The sequence below is a fragment of the Eubalaena glacialis genome, chromosome 4 (genome assembly GCF_028564815.1).
Source record: "Eubalaena glacialis isolate mEubGla1 chromosome 4, mEubGla1.1.hap2.+ XY, whole genome shotgun sequence".
In the NCBI taxonomy this organism is placed as follows: Eukaryota; Metazoa; Chordata; class Mammalia; order Artiodactyla; family Balaenidae; genus Eubalaena; species Eubalaena glacialis.
This window is the reverse complement of record NC_083719.1, coordinates 107,024,739-107,045,240: the sequence shown is the minus strand read 5'-3', so window position 1 is coordinate 107,045,240 and position 20,502 is coordinate 107,024,739. Positions and strand designations below refer to the sequence as shown.

Below are 20,502 nucleotides of genomic sequence, written 5' to 3'. Positions count from 1 at the left end.
GGCAACTGCACCGATAATTCCAGCTGCACTGTCCACCCTCTCCTACATTCCCTGCACATCCATTTCATTTTTCTCTTTCTTTCCCTCTTCAGCTATTATAAGTGAGGGCTGTAAAATTGCATAAACCTACCTATCCAAGAAAAAAAGCTGGTGAGAAATGAAAATTTTGCTGAAGAAGCAACATGATCTTGAATATTACATGTAAAAATAAACTAGATATTTAAAATTACATTTATTGTTTTATTGTCTTTATCTATAATTATTTTAAAAGGCTAATATTTGGCTATTGTTAATTTTCCCAGACATTGATGAATGCATCCAGAATGGGGTTCTTTGTAAGAATGGTCGATGTGTGAACACAGATGGAAGTTTCCAGTGCATTTGCAATGCTGGCTTTGAATTAACTACAGATGGAAAAAACTGTGTTGGTATGGAAATTGCCTGCTCCCTTGCAAAATATTTTTTAAAGGATATACATTTTTATTTAGAACCATATATACTATTTTCATGAAAGCTCACACAACACATATGTGAGAGTTGTTCAGATATCTTAGGTAAAATATAAATACATGTAACATAAGACTATTAAAGTGAAGGGACAGGTTTTTTGGAAATGTCATAACAAATGAATAATTTACTGCTTCTGGAAATTTTCTGTGTGGCATATGTTTAATTGTAAGTAGCAGTTGTTCTTTGTAATTATTAGCACCTACTGTATTTTGAATGTCGGGGTTATAACACTGACAAAATAGAAAAGGCCCACCTCCAATCTGGGGAAGCATAAAAATGTTTGACATATGTGATAATCAAATCTCTAAATTTTGGTCCTGGTGATGTCTAACAGTGTAGTAAATATCAATACTCCACAGAAATATTCTGTTTGCACAGCAACATGTATTTCACCAACTAACGAAAGTCCAGATCATTTCACTTGCAGTGAGGTTGTCATTGCTTTATTCTCTCATACAATATAAACATCCCCTGAAATCATATTAACATTTTCGGTAATCAAAATAAAACACTACTCATGTGGTTTTAATAGAAACTAAACACAAAGTTTCCTTAATTTTTTTTCTTTATGTCCCTTACACTAAAGGTCCTTCACGTTTTCTACACTATTTGCCCTCAGTCAGTTGGCATTCATAAGAAAAAAAATCCATGACCACATGGCTCATTTATGCAGTAGAATATGACTGGTGATTGTTTGTAGAAAGAGGGGGAACTGGTTTCCTCAAGGCCAGTGGTGTAAGTCACTTTCTCCTCTGCAGATCATGATGAATGTACAACTACCAACATGTGTTTGAATGGGATGTGCATTAATGAAGATGGCAGCTTCAAGTGCATCTGCAAACCAGGATTTGTCTTGGCTCCAAATGGGCGTTACTGCACTGGTATGTATGGCTTTGAGATAGGAAAGTAACCATGATTGGAACCATCTTTTTTATTTGAATCAATCATGCAAGAATTACTTCAGTTTCTTCATGTGGATTTTGTATTATTCACATCTCTTGCTAATTCAGTACGGCAGGTGTCTGAAGTTTCCTAGGAAAACATACATTGTGGTTTATGGAACACTAATATCTTTACAAAAATAATAATGGCATAGGAAGAATTAAGGGAATGACAGATTGGTTCTAGCAAGTCTAGAAAAGACAATATAGAAATAATTTCTCTCTACTCTTTGCCTCAATAAAAAAGAGGAAGAAAAAAATCTTGTGTTCTCAGAACTAGATTTTCCACTGTCATTCATTACTGGTTTTGCATTATATCTTTTCCATAAGCTAATCGACGGATCATTTGTTACAATATCATTACCTAAAAATCTTACATTGATTTCGTGAAGAAGTAATTTGAATATTCCTAGCAATTGTTTTGTTTATAAAACCCTTTTGAAGGCCAAGCTCTAGCGATAACTTTAGGAAGCAAAATATATGACTCTTGGAAATAAATAAGACTGTATTATGTTTATACTCACAATTGGAATTTAGTAAGATGGAACAAACTTTGCAGTTTTACTTAAAAACAAGTTATTTACAGTTTTCTTCTTTTAGACAAAATTAACTCCATGAATGCTTTCTGCCTTCAATTATACAAACTTATCTGAATACCAAATAATACTCATAACCAATCCCTGTAATTTCAGTGAAATTCTGGGGACAGTAGAGAGTGAAAAATCAAGACTGATTCTTGTATTTCTGAATAAAAGTAGTTTCTTGACTATTCAGGAAAGGGGAGTTCAGTATTAAATAGAAACATTGTAGCTTTGCTGATTGAACTCATGCATGGGATGTCATCTCAAGGTTAGCTGACTTGGATTAATCACAAGATATGAGATTAGCATTCTGTTCCAGTGTGTAGCATGACATTACAGCATGTAACATTTTAGCATTTCTTAAGAAACTTAAGTACACATATAAAGATCACCTAAATCTCACCAGTTCCTGCTTTGTTGAACTTTTTATTAATTTTTTAATTACAAATGCTGTAATCCATAAATTTTGAAATGCTTATGATTTGGCGGCCCCGTGTTTGGAAGGCTGTTTCCCTTTGTGGGGAAACCATTTAATGGTGGGTTACAGTTCATAAATTCAAGCAATTGAATTGAAAATTACAAGGGAGACCCCAAATTATTTTGTTATTATGAACTAATTGAATTAAAATTAAAACAGCATCTTAGTTAGAATTTTATGTGTGTGTAACTAAAAGTTAAATACAAACACTGACCTTAGTTTTAAGAATTTGTTTCACTTAACTAATTTGAGTTAAATATCATTTAATATTAAGCTGAATTGCCAAATAAATAATGAAAAATGAATTTGTGAGACTCTTCTAAGTGGTAAAATGAGGCAACTTTCACTCAGTCTTTCTGAAAAATATGTTTGAAAGAATTGCATTTGTGTATAAGATTTGTTGTCACATCTGTGTGTTCTTCCACAAATTATAAAATTGAAAACAAAATGTTGATAATGTAGAGTGGTGGCAACAGGTAAACTCTGTAGTAAAGTTAAATTTACCCAGTAATGGCCTGGCTTGTGTTTCCTTCTGGGCAGATATTGATGAGTGCCAGACCCCAGGAATCTGCATGAATGGGCATTGCATCAACAATGAAGGGTCCTTCCGCTGTGACTGTCCCCCAGGCCTGGCTGTGGGTGTGGACGGACGCGTGTGTGTTGGTAAGTGAAACATTCTGTAATGGCCCCACTGACCAAATGATCTTTGAAAAAGGGATAAAGATATATCTATACAATGGAATCATATTCAGCCATAAAAAGGAATGAAGTAGTGATACATACGAAAGCATGGATGAACTTGAAAACATTACGCTAAGTGAAAGAAGCCACACACAAAAGACCACATAGTGTACGACTCCAAATGAAATGTTTGTGAAGGTCAAATCTGTGGAGACAGAGCAGATTAGTGGCTGCTTAGAGCAGAGAGGGTGAGGGTGGTGGGAGAAGGGGGTGATCACCAAAGGCATTTTTGAGGTGGTGAAATGTTCTGAAATCAACTAGGATGATGATTGTCCAACTCTGTGAATATGCTAAAAACTATTGAATTGTACACTTTAAATGGGTGAATTCTTTGTATGTGAATTATATATCAATAAAGTGGTTTAAAAAAAATGGACAAAGAGCCTGGCTAGCTCCCTTCAGAAGCCTCTGATGACATGCAAGTCAGAAATGCTGGAGAAGGAAAAAAAAATTGTCCTTTACCAGCATTCTGCATAGTGTTAGATAACCACATCTCTAAACACAATGGATTTATATTTTATAATTAATAACTAATAAGACTTGAAATGGGTACTGTAGTTCTATCTAAATAAACTCTTGTTTTTATCCCAACAAAATTTATTTATTTATTTATTTATTTTTGCCATCTGAGTTTAAAAATTTTTTTTAATTTTATTTTTATACAATTTTAAAGGTTACTTTCCATTTACAGTTATTACAAAATATTGGCTATATTCCCCATGTTGTACAATATATCCTTGAGCCTATCTTTTTTTTTTTTTTTTTTTTTTTTTTTTTAGTAGCAGAATCTCTTAAAATAATCAATAGTAAGGTAGCATGTCAATGATCAGGTAGTGGACATCTCAGAGATCTGTTTTAAGACACAGAGCTTAAAATCTCAAAATTAATCTCTAACTGGTAGAATTTCAGGTAAAACAACAGGAAAGTAAAAAAATAAAAGTCAGGTTGTATGTATATGCTGGGAGATGGGGTCAACTTTCCAGGTAGCTCATGCTGAGCATGTACACAGTTACTTTGGACCATTTCTACTTTCCATAACTTCCTCCCTTTATCTAAAGCTTAACCCAAAATTCTCTAAAATACCAATGATTGTTCTGGAGATCCCTCCTCACTCACCCACCCAATAAGATAGGAGACTTTGTAGGGGGTAGGCAGAGGGAAATGTCACATCACAGAGAGAAAACGGCATACCAGGGTGTAATGTCTCCAGTAAGAGCCTAACTTTCAACCTAATACTAGTATGTTACTGTTCACAATGTATATAATATATAATTTAGGTAAATTATCAAGTTATAAAAATATACAATAAAACCTTACAAGAAACTCTGAAATAATTGATGCTTGATAATTCTAAGTAAAGACTACAATAAAAATGCAGTTATTGGCTATATTCCATCAATCCTTTTTAATTCTCTTTGATTTTTTCTCCTGGTCTTCTGCTTTCCTTTCTGCAGGTCGCTTCTTCAACCCCTTCATTTTCCTGGTTTGTAGTTTGCTTAGGTCTTGCTTCTGCATATGAATTCTTCCATAAGTTGTACCAAAAGTATCATGAGAGACATTTTTCTTCTTCTTTGGCTTGAGGGCTTTGGGCATTTTCATAGATAACTTATAAAGGTCATCTGATGCTAGGTGTGTCCTCCTCAGAACCAGATCCAATGAGGGTCCCATCTCTTCCAATTCAATCCGAGGTGTTCTGCAGCCAGATTTCTTCAACAGCAACTTATAGCTTCGAAAGTAAATCTTCCCATTCAGTGCAGTGAAGTGCAGAACATACTCTAAACCAGCCAGGCGGACGTTTGATACTGTGGGGCCTCTGAAGAAATCAATAAAAAGGCTTTTTAGCCTTCTGTAGTCTTCTGTTACATCAAAATCATCACCTGCGAATATTAACATGGGTTTTGTTCCCTCCGGACATTTACTATTCTTAATATCTTTAAGGGAGACAAACTTCTCGATACCTAGTTCGATCATATCCAGCACATGGTAGTCATACATACGACCTATTACTAGATTATTTGGCCGCTTCTTATTATGGGAGCCAAACATGAATAAAGAACAATCTGACTTCTTTGAAAAAAATTCCAATGATGTCTGATCCTCAAATGGTCTTGTAATATTTTTCTTTTTATACAGAACTCCATATGGTTTCTTCAGTGCATACACATCTCTAAGTACTTGTGTCACTGTTGAACTTGCATTGCCCCCTTTAATCAGCATAGCATTTTTAATATTTTCACTGAGTTTCGGTTCTCTTTTCTCAAGGAATCTCTTGGCTCTTTTTGTTTTGGGCTTTACAACTCGATCCAAAGCGTCCATGCTACCGCAGCGACCACCTGGCGCACGCACGTGTACCGCAGGGTTACAAGAGATCTTGAGCCTATCTTATACCCAATAGTTTGTAGCTCCCTCTCCTCTACCCCTATATTGCTCGCTCCCCGCCCCACCGGTAACCACTAGTTTGTTCTTTATATCTGTGAGTCTGCTTCTTTTCCCAAACAAAATTTTAAATGTAAATAATTTATACAATAGAACTTCGACGTATATCAAAAGCTAGAAATGTTTCTAAATAGTTATTCTTCATCACTGTGTAGCTAATGATAGAAACCTGGGAAGAGTATGAGAGAGAATGTATATTTTATTTGAAACCATTCCGAATTCCTCTTGGATACTTTTGAGTTACCAGGCATCAGCTTTAAAGAGTCAGGCAAAATGAAAATGTCATTGGCATTTCGAAACCCAACCAACGTGTCCTAATGATAGCAAGAGCAGAGTGAGTGTGCTGTAAAAATACATTGAATGCCGTATTCTTTCCAAATCACTTTCATGAAACTTCTAGGGTGAATTAGCCATTGTGCATCATCTATTTTCAGGTCATATAGTAAAAAGCAGACATACTTACTGGTTTAAAAGTATATTTGAGAGAAATGAAATTCTTTCTCAGACATAGTTGGTTTTACTTTATTCTTACCTATGGGAATCAAAACATTTGGATTCTGAAGGTTAAAAAAAAAAAAGAAGCAACAGCAGATGGAAATAATCTGACCACTTAAAGTTTCATCCACTCTATCCAATCTAGGATTTATTTCAGCTTACAAGATTGTCAGCACTTCGTTCAGGGCTATTTCAAATACGGTAACTAGAAGAATGTAGCTCCTTGCTGCTTAGAGAGCTAAAATATTTTCAGTTGCTTTTTTCCTTTATCTAAATGATTTTGCTGAAACCTATGGTGAGTACAAAACCAGTTTTGGAGGGAGAAATGATTTTTCTTTTAAGCAACCGACATATGAGTAGTTGTTAGGAATTCAGTGTTCAAACACAAATATTCCTTCCCTTGTCCACATACAGAAAAGGCATTAGAAATTTTTGGGAAACCCTCTCCAGTTTTTCACAATTGTGGTCGCTTAAACTTTTTAAAATAAAAACACTATTTGTTCTGTGTGTAAAATTATATATTACTGTTCCCTTAACATGCTAGATATGTTTTCTTCATGTCTTCTGCCTTTTGAAATGCTTTTAGACACATTGATTGTTGAGGTTAGAAATGAATCATTACTATGAATTACTATTAGAGTTAGCACTTTAATTTTAGATTTTGTTTGTTCATTTTTGTTTCCCTAGGTAGTGAGATGTGGGTTTTTATTTTCAGAAAATTAAACTACTATTGTAACTAATATGTTGAACAAGCATGACTCACAGGCAGGATATGAACAAAAGGCAACTGTATTTTGTTTTTTTCAATCCTTTAAAAATATATTTTTAATTATTCAATGGGAGCAGTTTATCCAATAAGTAAGGAAGAAAACTCAGGCACCCCCTTACTTTACAATTTTTAGATAGCAAAAATTTATATGACTACTTTAGGTAATGAAAATAATCTGAATTTAGCAATTAGAATGTCCAACATCATATAATAGTTAATATTCGAACTTGATTTGAAGTTATGACTTCCCTCCCAAGCTCAGGCCTTCGTGAGGAAGACATTTCTGACTCCACCAGGCTCAAAGTGCAGGAGGAAAGGTGAGAAGGCAGAAGCAGTGACAGTGTCCTAGGGTGGCTTCAAGACTTCTGGGCTTCACACGAGTTTAAAGCCAACTTCTTCCTCGTGGGTGATTTCATGATTATGTCAGGGGCGTTGGCCTGCCCTTCCCGAGATGCAGACACTGCATTTTTCTCCTGGTGGCCACTCCTGGCCAACCTCTTGTCTTTCTGCAGTCCACTTCAGACAGAGATCTAATGGTGTCTCATCACCTCTCCATGTAGTCCTTTTAGGAACCTCTCTTAGTGTTGCCCATGTCTCATCCATAGGACACGCCACCCTTTGCCCTCTGAACCTAGTGAATAGAGGTTCTACAGTGGGAATAGCAGCCACTCTCCTCTGTGTGCTAGGTGTCCCTGACAGAGTTGGGTACAGAGCTCTTCAAGTTGCTCCCTGCGAAGCTCTCCTCTCTTGACCAGGGGTGAGGATGGAAGCATGCCCAACTTGTAATCTGGCTCTTCCAAAAAAATCTTCCTCAAAAACTCATCTCTTAATTGCTATTCTCTAAATTGTATCCTCGGTATTGGGAGGGGTTTAAGGACCTGGCAACCAATTTTCCATCTCTACTTCCTTCAGGATGGAGTCTCAAAATTCACCTTGTTATATGATATTTAGCACTATGGGATTTCAGCTTAAATTTCCTTTTTAACATCCTGTTACGTTAGTATTTCAATATCTTCATGAACACTCTTTGACAGTTCTGTCAGGTAAAAGGTTAATTTTTTTCTTTACCCTAGTTCTGCTATTTACTAGCTATGAGGCCTTAGGTAAGATACATTACCTCTCTGTGCGTCCTTTGCTCACTAGTTGTTTTTGAAGATTAAATAAGTTAACATTAGATGTATTTGTGTAAAGCTTGGATGATGTCTGGCACATAAAACATGCCCAATAAGTTAACTATTACAATTATTACTGTTTTGTTAAATCGGAATAGTGATGTTACATCAGAAATAGTCTTAGAGTTGCTGCTTTAAGCTATAAAGAAAAGTTGATACTAAAGAATGAAAAATATAGTTAGCATCTTGTGTCCATACCTATGTTACCTTTGGTAAAGATAAAGTATAATTACCTGAAAAAATCCTTTAGCAATTCCAATTTTTAAGAAAGAAAAGACATGGAGAAATTTGATAACATATGGAACAGGTATAGCTTAGGATTAAGTCCAATCACCGACCAAAACATTCATGTGAGCATGTTCTGATGGTGCTGCTGGTATCGGTGCCTCTAATCCTGTCCACTGGGAACAGTGGCTTGGTTACATTGAAGAGAATAATGTGAACTAAGGTGCCAGTGTGGGGTCTTTGAAAAGGAAAAAGTCAACTGTCTTCATTAAAAATAGAAGTGAGTACCATAGGCTTTTTATCAACTTGCTTCTAAAAATTGTTCCTGGCTTATGTTCTCAACATGAAAACAGAAATAACTTTGACCATTCTATGATGCCTTTTGAGATAAGTGGTACCATCCTAAGAACTCACAAAAATCTTATTGAAAATCATGAACTATGTGGTATTTGTGCATATTTGTCATTGTGTTGAGTCCTGTTCTTATGTGTAACTCAGAGCTGACTGCCAAACTAGGCCATAGCAGAAGCAGAAAGGAACAGCACGTCCCCTTCCCAGGGTTGGTATGGTAAAATCTTATGACCTTCTTCTATTTGAGCATACACAGATCTCATTGTTTAAGGCAGCCACACATCTCATTGTTTTAACGGGAAACATCACCACATCGTAAGACATAGGTGACTCACTTTGCATAACAAGCAGATAAAGTTATTTCCAACAAGTTATGAATAATTATAGATATTTATAATAATGGTTATCTCTTTGATGGAATTGCTATATCAATAGACTGCTTAAAAGCTCTACTGCTTCTCTGGCCTGTATGATGATCTGAGTTTTTTTATAGTTCACCATTTACCATCTCATAAAGTTGTATTATATTTTATGAGAATTTAGAATGAGAGAACTAAGCAGGATACGCTTCTTTGGGGGTGTAACAGGACATAGTAGAAAGAGGAAGAGTTTTGGAGGTCACACAAGCCTGAGTCTGAATCCCAGCTCAGACCGTGGATAGTCTACAGCTTTGAGGTACTTATGTAACCCCTCTGAACCTCAACTTCCTCATCTATAAAAAGTGGATAATCACTATCCTATGCAGTTGTTGACCTGCATGTTCAACAAGATAATGTCTGTAAAGCAGCAAGCACAATGCCACAGATACATAGTGATAGTTATTGAATATTATTTGTGTAACTGGATTTATTGAGAGTCTGCAATGATTAAAACATAGTCACAACAGTAAACTGGGGGTTGAAGAGAAAGGTCACCTAACTCAGAAATTTAAGTAAGAAAGTTCATGACCAAGCAGTATCATCTCAAGGTAGTTTAACTGCACTGCACTTCATTGTTCATTAGAACTTCTAAAATAGAAATAATATTAAATGTAGTCAGTGATTAGAGCTCTAAGTCTTGTTTATAACTGTGGAAATATACCTGGCTCAATGAAAGGCCCGTGAGGAAAAGTGGGATAATTGATGCTTGTGTAGCACATAAACCTTCTTGGAGAAAAAAAAAAAGAATTGTTGATAATGCATTTATTCTTTTCCTCGCTCAACAAACATTTGTTGATTTCCTAACACTATGAGCTGCTAAAGATACAAAGAAAAAGAAAAGTGGCAGATGCCTTCTAGAAGCTTCCCATATAGTGACCACTTAAGTTACAAGGAGCCTTCAGTTTTGAAATCTCTTTGTCTCTATCACTGTCTCAAATCATTGTTCTTCTGTCTCCTTTAGATACTCACATGCGCAGTACATGCTATGGTGGAATCAAGAAGGGAGTGTGTGTCCGTCCTTTCCCTGGCGCAGTGACCAAGTCTGAATGCTGCTGTGCCAATCCAGACTATGGTTTTGGAGAGCCCTGCCAGCCATGCCCTGCTAAAAATTCAGGTAGTCACCTTCGCCAGTTTCACACCTGATAAAGAATCTAGAAATGTCACATTAGATATTTGGCCAAAGAGTACCTCGGCTCGGAAGTGTTTTGTCTTTATTTTTAATGGAAGAAAAGAAATCCAAACCTGTGTTGATGTGTGAAGCATATAATAAAGAGATCTGTCTTGTTTTTACTTATGATCTGTAGGCAGAGAGAACACACGGTGAATTTTATGATTATTTATTTATTTTATGATCCAATTATGACTGTTACAACGGATTCTTTACGTGAATATGTTAGCCTCAAAATCTTCCATCCCTTCTGTCATTCTGAAGATAAATAGCATAAAATTTACATATCACTTTCAAGGTTATAATAAGTTCATGAGAACCTGGTTTTATTTATTTATTTTTAATCTTTACACAGAATGGTCTTAGGCTGCAGTCTATCAGAAGTTCCAGTCTATCAGGAATCTATCAGTAGTTCCAGAAAGTCATAAATTTATTTCTGAATGTTGTCATAAATTATAGGCACATTAAACAGTTTAATTCTTTGACTATTCTATGACTTGTTTATTCATATTTTTATGAAAACTATATTGAATAGATGTAAGTACAGTAGGGAATCAGAAATAAACACAATCTCTTTTCCTTTAAAGTTGGGAATAGTTGAAAATATAGGTAGGCACACATATAAATTACAGTTTAGTATGATTGCTGCCTTAAAAGGGACATAAAGAACTGGGAGAGCACAAAGGAAGGAGCAGTTAGTTGCCTGGGGAGGCTGGGAAAGACTGCACAGAGGGGTGGAGGCTTACTTTGGTCTTGAAAAAAGGAATAAGAACTTCCCAGGTAGAAGATGGAAGAAATGAATTCCAGCAAAGGAAATGGCTTGTAATTCTGTTAAAAATCCTAAATGGACTGTTCAAACCTTAGCAAAATGATGAGAGTCCCTCTGGAAGAATTACTGAGTATGACATTTTTTAAAAAGAGGAGTTAATGAAGGAAGTCTTTCCCTAAAATGTTAAGTGAATTATGCATATTATGAAAGAAGTGCAAAAATTGATAACAAGACTACGTAAAAAGATCAGTGACTAATAAAATGAGTTGTGAATATAAGTGGAAATATAGGACACAATAAAGATAGCATTGAGATCAGTGAGAACAAATTAAACTAAGTAATTAATATTGTTGATAAATATTGGAAAAAATATGAAGTTAGCTCCCTACATTAAATGTTACAAAATAATTTTTTGTAGAAGATACAAACTTTTTGTTATCTTGTAATGATAAAGGACTCTCAAAACAAACCCCAAAGACTAAAATACACGTATAAATTAGAAAAATATTTTATTTAATTTATAAAGAATTTACATTAATCAATAAGGAAAGTTGAAATCCTCTATAGAAAAAAGTACAGTGTACACAGACAGAACTTCACAAAGCAGAAAGGCAAATGGTAGAGTGCCATATAAAAAGATGTCCAATCTGTCTAAAATTAAAAATTTAAAAAGGTGTCATTTTTGTTTATTAGATTGGTAAAATACAAATGATTGATTTTCCCCAGTGTTGGGGAGGATATACAGAAATGGGTACTCTCTTACATTGGTGCTAGAAGGGTAACCTGGGATATTTAGGGAGAGGGGGACTATCAAAACCTTAAAAGAGACATAGACTTTGAGCAGTTTTACTTCCAAGAGATTAACCTAGTGATAGAATTGAACTTTGTATTTTTTTATTATAATTGCAGAAGTTGAACAAACCTAATTTCATCAATAAGAGATTGATTGAATGAGTGTGGTAGATCCACATAACTGAGAAAAGATGTTAAATCATCTATTATAAATAGGCTATTACATGAAATGTCTATTGTAGAGTACAGAGGGTCCAAGCCTCCTCGCCACTTACAACCTCTATGACCTGAGCATGTTACTTCCCATCTCTATCCAAGCTCTCTTGGGAGTAAAAGAGGAAAAATAACAGTATCTAGTTTGTGGTATTGGGAGGATTAAATAAATTATTAGATGCAAAATGCTAGAACAATACCAGGCACATCATGTAGTAAATGCTATTTATTACATAAGTGTTTTCTATTATTTTATTATTGAGAGGAGAAAAAAAGCTTAAAAGCAATCTCTGTTGTACAATTTAGATTTTTTAAAAGTTTACGTAAGTAGAAAATATTTGTAATGTTTATCAATATATTAATGAAATTCAGGGTGATAATCACAGTTATTTTTATTTACTTTTTTATGCTTACCTGTGATTTTGGAATTCTTAAAATAATTATGTGCTAGAAAATGGTCCTTTTTTTCATTTTAAGTTATTGCAGGTAATTCTTCTTAATGATAGTTTTGGAGTTATGTAAGTGACTTGTGTATGGAACAGATATAGTTTAGAGTTTTTGATTTCTCTATTTGTTTTTATCTTACAGCTGAATTCCACGGTCTTTGTAGTAGTGGAGTAGGTATCACTGTGGATGGAAGAGGTAGCTCTATTCAATTCTCAATCTTATAATAATTATATAGTTTTATAGCTTTATTATTATAATATTATAGATAAGATGTATTTAATATTGTAAAAATATATCAGTATAAAGTAATAAAATAAATTATCTCCTAGAACAATGGTTATAAGCTAGATGATATCAATCAGTATGTAGATGTACATTTTTCATAGTAGATAAATATTTATCTGTTAAATATTCGTTGTTTAAAATGTCACTAACAAACTACAACCATGATTTTACGGATACCGTCACTTAAGAAGAAGCTAGAGCTTGTAAAAAAAAAAAAGAAAAACAAGACAATTTAAAGAAAAATGTTAAATAATGGTGCTGACATGGTTTAAACAAAAACAATCTGTAAGAGATATTTGATATGGATCTTTAAGAGATATTTGAGATATACTGCCCTAAAAATAAATTGACTATTTATGGCTAAGAATACTAAAATGTTTCTGTCCAACCAAAGAAGTACAAGGTTTCATTAAAGTTTTCTTTTTTTTAAATTTAGCACTATGATTAACAAAATTCCAATATAGAACTTGAATATTAAGTACATATGTGTTTATAAAGTTATTTTATATGTTAATAGTGTCCTTTGTTTTTTTAAAATAAAATTGTAGGGTGCTATTAATCTTTAGTTTACATATATATTCTAATACTTTCATGTTTGAGGAGACTTTAGACAAATTATAGATTAATTGACAGTAAATATCACATTTTTTGCAAAGAACATCAGAAACCAGAGTAAAGGAGCAAACTTTTACGATGATGTTTCTCCCAAAAATTAAATTAAAAGACTGACATTTCTGGAGTATTTAAGGCTTCCCAAATTCTAGAACACAGTAGTTAGGATTACAATTTGAGCATAGTTACCAAAATTTTATTTTATGCTGACTCCGTTTTTTTATTCCCTGTCAATATGGCCTCCCCAACAGAGCCAGCTGCCCGTTGCAACTAGATGGTTGCTCATACAAGCACATCATTCCTCAAGTCCCACGGCCCACGGGTGACAGAGAGTAGTCATGTTCATGGCTTGTTGTAAAACACTGTGTTCTCAAGCATCCACATTTGAACTGTCCTCTCCATTAATTTCAACTTATCAACAATGAGAAACATTTAATAAGTATCATATTACTTAGTTGACTATAAAAAATGATAATAAAATAGAAATATTCCAGGCCTTCAGGACCATAAAATTATACAGACACCCTAATAAATCTTTGCCTTTTAATTAGATGGTTATAATACCTATCAAGTTGGGTTTTCCTTTGGGTTTTGAGCCAACAGTCTATAAATTTCTTTATTAATTTTATCATAAATGCCAGCCCATTACATGGCTTAATTCTTTGAATTTCTGCCAGTTCCCTTCATTTTCTTTTGACTTACCAGGAAGTGTCCCATATCTCTCAATTTTATTCTCACTCCTTATTTTCATTTCCTTTCCCTTTCTGAACGGCAGACAAATTGGGGGTTTGCACGGTTAAACACTACGTATTTTGAGTGATCTTTACTAGACATACATGTATCAACAGACAGTAAGTGGCTGTGAGCATTAAACTTTGAACATTTAATGCAGATATCAATGAGTGTGCTCTGGATCCTGATATATGTGCCAATGGAATTTGTGAAAATTTACGTGGTAGTTACCGTTGTAATTGCAACAGTGGCTATGAGCCAGATGCCTCTGGAAGAAACTGTATTGGTAAGTTATTTGTTTTATTATACAAGAGCCTTTTGTATCGTTTAATCCCATGGATTATAGGAGAAATCAAACTACAAAAAAATGAGTAAAACTAGAGATCTTACAGTTTTTCTTGTTTCCTTTTTAGTGCAGAGATATAAAACTATGGGAATCAAGCAAATGCTGTTACACAGTAACACAATTTAGTATTTAAATTATTTTATTATTTTTAGTAATTAAATTACTAAATTTTATTATTTTTAGTAATTAAATTATTTTTTCCCAAGTGAATGGACACAGAGTCAGTTATCGGCCTGTTATATCTGCATATATCTTAATCCTATAATTTTTCACTAGGAAGTGAGATTCAAAAATTAACGAGGCAGTGTGGATAATAATAAGTTAAGAAAATTAAATATTACAGGTTGACTTTTAAAGAATCAGTTGCTGCAACATATCCAAGCATGATAACTGAAATGGGTGTTTCCTTTTGTAATTTATAAGGGAATGTTTGAAAAAACTCAAGTATGTAGTTCGTTTATTCAAGAATTTGTGAAGAATCTAGATTTTCCCGTGGAGCACTTGAGTTCACTTTTATAAAACGAATGTTATTCCATCCATTATTATATATAATAATTTTTACATCTAACCACTGATGACTCTTACATCCAAGTCTTGATGATTATGATTAGAAAGAAATACATTTTTCTATGTTTATGGCTCTGGGTTTTATTACTGATTTATGTTATTATACATCCATTTCACCTTGGGTTGAAGATATACATACAGATGGATATATAAAGCTATATTAAATATCATGTACTTACAACAGATTTTGATATCTGTTGGGAAGGGCACCAGCCAGAGATTGTTGAACATTTATAAAAATATGCAAACCAGCTAGTTTTTATTCCCCAGAAGCAAAGTTGCTTCCAGCATAGTGTCCAAGTACAGTTGAGCACATGAGTACCCTACTGAAAACAGGGAGATTCAGTGAGCAGTCACACATTGAACACAGTTCATGGCACTACTCAACTCTTTAAAGTAGGTACGTGCATAATTTTGATAAAATTAAAACTAGATTTTAAAAATAAAAATGAAGCCAAATTCCAGTTTTAGTTTGCTGGGGCTGCCCTAACAAAGTACACAAAACGGGGTTGCTTAAAACAACGGAAATTGATCGTTACAGTTTGGGAAGTGAGAAGTCCAAAATCAAGGCGTCAACAAGACTATGCTCTCTCTAATGGCTCTAGGGGAGAATCTTTCCTTTCCTCTTCTAGTCTCTGGTGTTTGCTGGCAATCTTTAGCATTCCTAGGCTTTTAGATGTGTCACTCTAGCCACACATCCATCTTTCCCCTGTGTGTCTTCACATCAGCTTCCCTCTGTATGTGTCTGTCCCTATGTCAAAATTTGCCCTTTTTCATATGGACTCCAGTCGTTGGTGTCCATACCTATATTGGAATACAACTTACCTGAAGGATCTTATTTTAACTTGATTACTCTATAACAATCCTATTTCTAAATAAGGTCACATTCTGAGGTACTGTGGGTTAGGGATTCAAAATATTTTTTGAGAGACCCATTTCAACCCATAGCATGGACTAATGGATAAATTAATTGTGATTCAGCCACTTGATAAAATGTACAATCATGAGGGAGATTATGGTGATGCTTAAAATATAATACTGCTGCGGGACAGTAAGTAAATGAAGAACAAAGTAGTAATGTGCCTTTTCCAAAGCATTACACACCTCCCAGGAACTTCAACACATCTTAAAAGTAGCCACAAGAATAAGAATGTTCCATATGAGTAAAACCAAATATATTTTGCTTAGGATCAGGAATGTGCTTTGGATACGAAGAGAGTCAAGGTATGGGGTGAGGAAAAAAACAAGCAACAAAAATAAAACGTTTTGGTCACTGTGCTGTTTGTTTCATTGTGTGTGTCTCCTGTCTTCTAACGGTTGCTTCCAGATATTGATGAGTGCCTGGTAAACAGACTGCTTTGTGACAATGGCCTATGCCGAAACACACCTGGGAGCTACAGCTGCACCTGCCCACCTGGCTATGTGTTCAGGACTGAGACAGAGACGTGTGAAGGTAAGAGCCATCTTCCTTCGTTGTGAACAGTAAGCACCTCAATATGCGTGAACCACAAGTACGTTATGAAGCAATAGAGCAGAAAGAATGTTGTTTGAATATGTTTTAAATTTTACAATCTCTTTCAGCTAATCTGCCAGTTTTAGAAATAGCATGCACCTAACCCAGTTTATAAAACCATCAGTTTTGTCCCATTCAGATGAAATATCAACAAACATTTTGAATTTAATGGGGAAAAAAAAGTGAAAGGAGCCAATTTGTTTTACTTGCTAATAAAATGTCAGATTTTTGTTTGTTTTTCCCTTTTTAAAACCACTATGACACATTAGCCTGGGGGAACCTGCACTGTAATGGCAAAGTCAGCTCTTTGGCATTTTATTTATGAAATGATTGATAGACCTCAGAGGTTGGCCCAGAAAATATTTGGGGCTTGAGTAAAAATGGTCACCTTAATTAAATTTATAGTCCAAGAAAATTGTCCTTTGCATTTGAAAATTTTGAAGTTATAATTTGGGCTTAAAGATCGTGAATCACTGTTTAAAAACGTCTTCCTTCTCTTTTGAGCTCATTTTTCTTCAGTGGAAGTTACATGAATGAGTTAAATGCTTAGGAAAGGCCTCATTTTCAGTAGATACCAGCTGAGCAATGAGTGCCTTCAATTATGTTTTTGTTTCTTGATCAAAGAACTGTGTATTTCAGAATACTCTGTTGTATGACTACTAGTCATTGTTCCTTTTAAGTCTCACTGTGTGGGCCTACAGAAGTGTCCCATGACATTCTCAAATCCAAAAACTACTTCTGAATAGTAACTTTTTCAAAAAAAAATTTCATCTTTAGTTATTTGGAGTAGCCCTTTTTTATCTGTTAAAGTATTTGTTTCCTAGTGACTTCATAGCCAAGAAAACTGCAATAGTAATATTATGCAAAAAGATGTTAACATTCTTTTCATCTTATTGTTTAACTTCAAAACATTCTTATGAACAGAAACAAGTTAGGACTCAAACAAGATGCCAGAACACAGACGACTTAGCTGAAGTCAATGAAATGCAATTACAAAGTGCAATTCTCAGTTTGGATTGAATTTGAGGGACCACTGAAAAGCAGTAATTAACCTGAAGAAAGAAAAAAAGGGAAGAAAAAAGAAAACCTCGGCATAAAATGCAGTTTTTCTGAACTTAGTTCTGATAACTGTTGAGTTCCCCTCCTATCCACCACCTGTGGCAGGAGCTGCTCAAAGAAAAGCGCACTTTCCATTCCCAACTAAAGTACTTGAAGATTCATCCTGTCCATAGATGAGCGGGGATGACAGGGGGCACACTTAAGAATTTTGAATATTTTCACATAATATGTGCTTAAATTAGCCTAAGCTTCTTAAATGTATTCAACCAGAGTCTTTATTTTCTAGCACTCACTCCCCTCAACACCTCTTATCCTTCAAAATTGCCATGAGAAACTTTGTAAAAGAAAAAAAATTCTAGCCATATTTACTCCATGAGTGTTTTGGAGGGTGGGAGAAGGGATTTCAAGAATTGTGTTTCTTTCCGTTTTGTTTTTATTCCCGACTTTCTACACTTCCTTCTCACTGCCCTTTATCAGTTTTATCTATTGTCTCTTGGAAGATAAGCTTCTGTTAAATATCAGGAAGCTCTGAAAGCAAGAATAGCTAAGGATATCATCTTGATTTAACTGGGAAGCTGATGATTATTAGGACTGGTTTCCCTGTCCATAGCGACAGTACCCTTTGGTGTTATTGTGAGGGAGACACATAACGGGGAACTAAATGGTTGGTGTCTGATTCAGTTTGGTCAGTTTGGTTTGCATACCAAATCATCAATATTTATAGCATATTTCTTCCATTTTAACAAGTAAGATGAAGTTGAAGGGTACTGAGAGGTGAAATACCAAAGGGTAAATAAAAGGGATTCGCCTACTTAACGTGAAAAAGTGAAGAGTAGGAGCTAATGGTGTTTGATAGTATGACATTGGATGATTACATAAATATTAAGGCATATTAATACCAAATCAGGCAACAGTGATGGTTAGAAAACATGGTCTTTACTTATTTTGTCCAAAGGATAATTGTTCCTGATAAACCTGAGCCTTTTCTTTAATACGAAATATGTTTTATTACCTGTCGTTTATAAGAAAGAAGTTCATATTATGTAAATAAAAGAGAAATGATAGAGAAATATTTTGGTTCTAGCCTTATGACATCTGTGGAAATAAAAATGATTTATTGTGAGAAATCCAACCAAATAACTGTTATTTCTACACTGTCTTCCCACTATTAAGTTATTTGCATTTTATTAAGTGTTTTGCAAAAAAGAAATAGACCTGCAGGCCACGGATATCTTTTTCCCTTGGGTGTCCTCCTTATTTCCAGTCTTGCATTCACACAATAAATTTGTCTGCCTGAAGCAGTTCTCTGCATGCTATTCTTTCTAAACTAATTTCCAAAGACTAGGCAGGGAATTATCAGCCAATTCATTGCCGATTCTAGCTTTCTCTCTATATATTTGCTTTATTCAGTAATTTTGCTTGTCATTCATGTTTTCAACAGGCTATTTTAAATACGTAATAAATAGCAGTGATCAAGTTTCTCTGATATTTCAAACTGAAGTTACGAAAATTTATCTTACTTTTTTTGTTTGAGCTCTGAGAGTCTGTGAAAGTTAAAATTTTTATAGCAAGCACTGTGGTTTAGATTGTGTTTCCAGTGACATAACTAGTTAAATGTAAACCAGATGTGCTTTGAAGTTTATTTCCAGGAATGTACAGTGAACTGTTTCAGTTCCTGGTTCCACGACATTTATAACATAAAAACATTGTATTTAAAGAAAAATTAAACAGTTTATATTTGTAGCTGTCATGGCATGTGTTTATAGTTTTTGAGTTCATAATTGCTTAATATAAAATAGGGATTTTGAAAGTATATGATACTGACATTTTTCTTTTGGGGAGCTTCTTACAAATAAAATTAGTAGGTGATATATCATCTGTCTTCAGATTAGGTATCTGCTGCTTTTTTGGCTGATTTCTTTTTTACATTGTGTTTTTATTGAAAGAATTTTAGTACTCTGGAATAGATGTTTTCATTCCAAATCTGTGCTATATTTATAAAACCTGCTCTTGTATTTTTCTTTGAAGAGGCTTTCTTGCTACAAATGACCTGAAAGAAAAATGCATTTATATTTCTTCACACAATTTCTACTTGAAGAATTCATTTAATACCTGGGTACTTCTTTAGTAGTTCTGAAATAGCAAAGAAGGAACATAACTGTTTTCCACATGGATTTTTAAATTTGCATTTCAAGTCCACAGACTTGAAAATCAGTGAGCCCTGCCTTTTCAGAACCAGTTTAGTTTATATTTGACTTGAGATGTTCAAGAGTAAACATTACAATCTTCTATTTATTTATTTGCATGTTTTCCTTGGTATATATAGTATTCATGTTTAATTCAAAGAGGTGTTTAGAAAAAAATAAGTATTATGGTGAACTCGGAAACTGTAGTGTTCAACAAAAAAAATCTTGAGGTATGTTGACCTGTTTCAGATAGTTAACCAAATACAGAAAGAAATCCACGTCTCTCTTCCTTAAATTGAGTGGTTTAATTTATATTGAAGGTCAGTCTTTGATATTGTTTCTAAACACTTTAGCTAAATCTTGTATTTATTTTTAATTAACTCATGTTAAACTATTTAACTTTATTGGCTTGACATTTTGTTTAGTCACCACTTGAGAACATAGGCATACTCTAATTCTGACCGTCATACTTCTGACCGTCAACAGGAATTGTTTAGATTATGGTATATGATTTGATTTAGGACTCAGATCAAATTAATGATGGTAAAGGTCTATTTAAAACAATTAAAAGATTTTTTTCTCTTTTTAATTTTAGCACAATCAGTTGTGCTTTAAAAATGTCTCACACCAAACATGGAAATGTGAACGGGAAGGTGGATAAGGGCTAGAGGAGAATGCTGTACCCAGTATTAAAA

At 34.3% G+C, this 20,502-nt stretch overlaps 2 protein-coding genes across 2 annotated transcripts in view; one reads left to right on the top strand and one right to left on the bottom strand.

Annotated features, from left to right (window-relative positions):
* Positions 1-20,502, top strand: part of FBN2 (fibrillin 2) — a 245,668-nt gene that overhangs the window by 146,223 nt on the left and 78,943 nt on the right. The window contains exons 13-19 of the mRNA XM_061188122.1: positions 303-428; positions 1,269-1,391; positions 3,051-3,173; positions 10,080-10,232; positions 12,649-12,702; positions 14,297-14,422; positions 16,377-16,502. Coding sequence (XP_061044105.1) covers positions 303-428; positions 1,269-1,391; positions 3,051-3,173; positions 10,080-10,232; positions 12,649-12,702; positions 14,297-14,422; positions 16,377-16,502 — 831 coding nt within the window. The remainder of the gene's footprint in view (positions 1-302; positions 429-1,268; positions 1,392-3,050; positions 3,174-10,079; positions 10,233-12,648; positions 12,703-14,296; positions 14,423-16,376; positions 16,503-20,502) is intronic.
* LOC133089914 (ribosome production factor 2 homolog) lies at positions 4,385-5,615 on the bottom strand. Its single transcript, XM_061188121.1, has one exon. It carries the CDS (start codon positions 5,565-5,567, stop codon positions 4,647-4,649), a length of 921 nt encoding a protein of 306 aa, XP_061044104.1. The 5' UTR covers positions 5,568-5,615; the 3' UTR covers positions 4,385-4,646.

What these genes read in the sequence shown, in the direction of transcription:
- LOC133089914 (XM_061188121.1), bottom strand. Translation starts at nt 5,567, where the DNA reads ATGGACGCTTTGGATCGAGTTGTAAAGCCCAAAACAAAAAGAGCCAAG.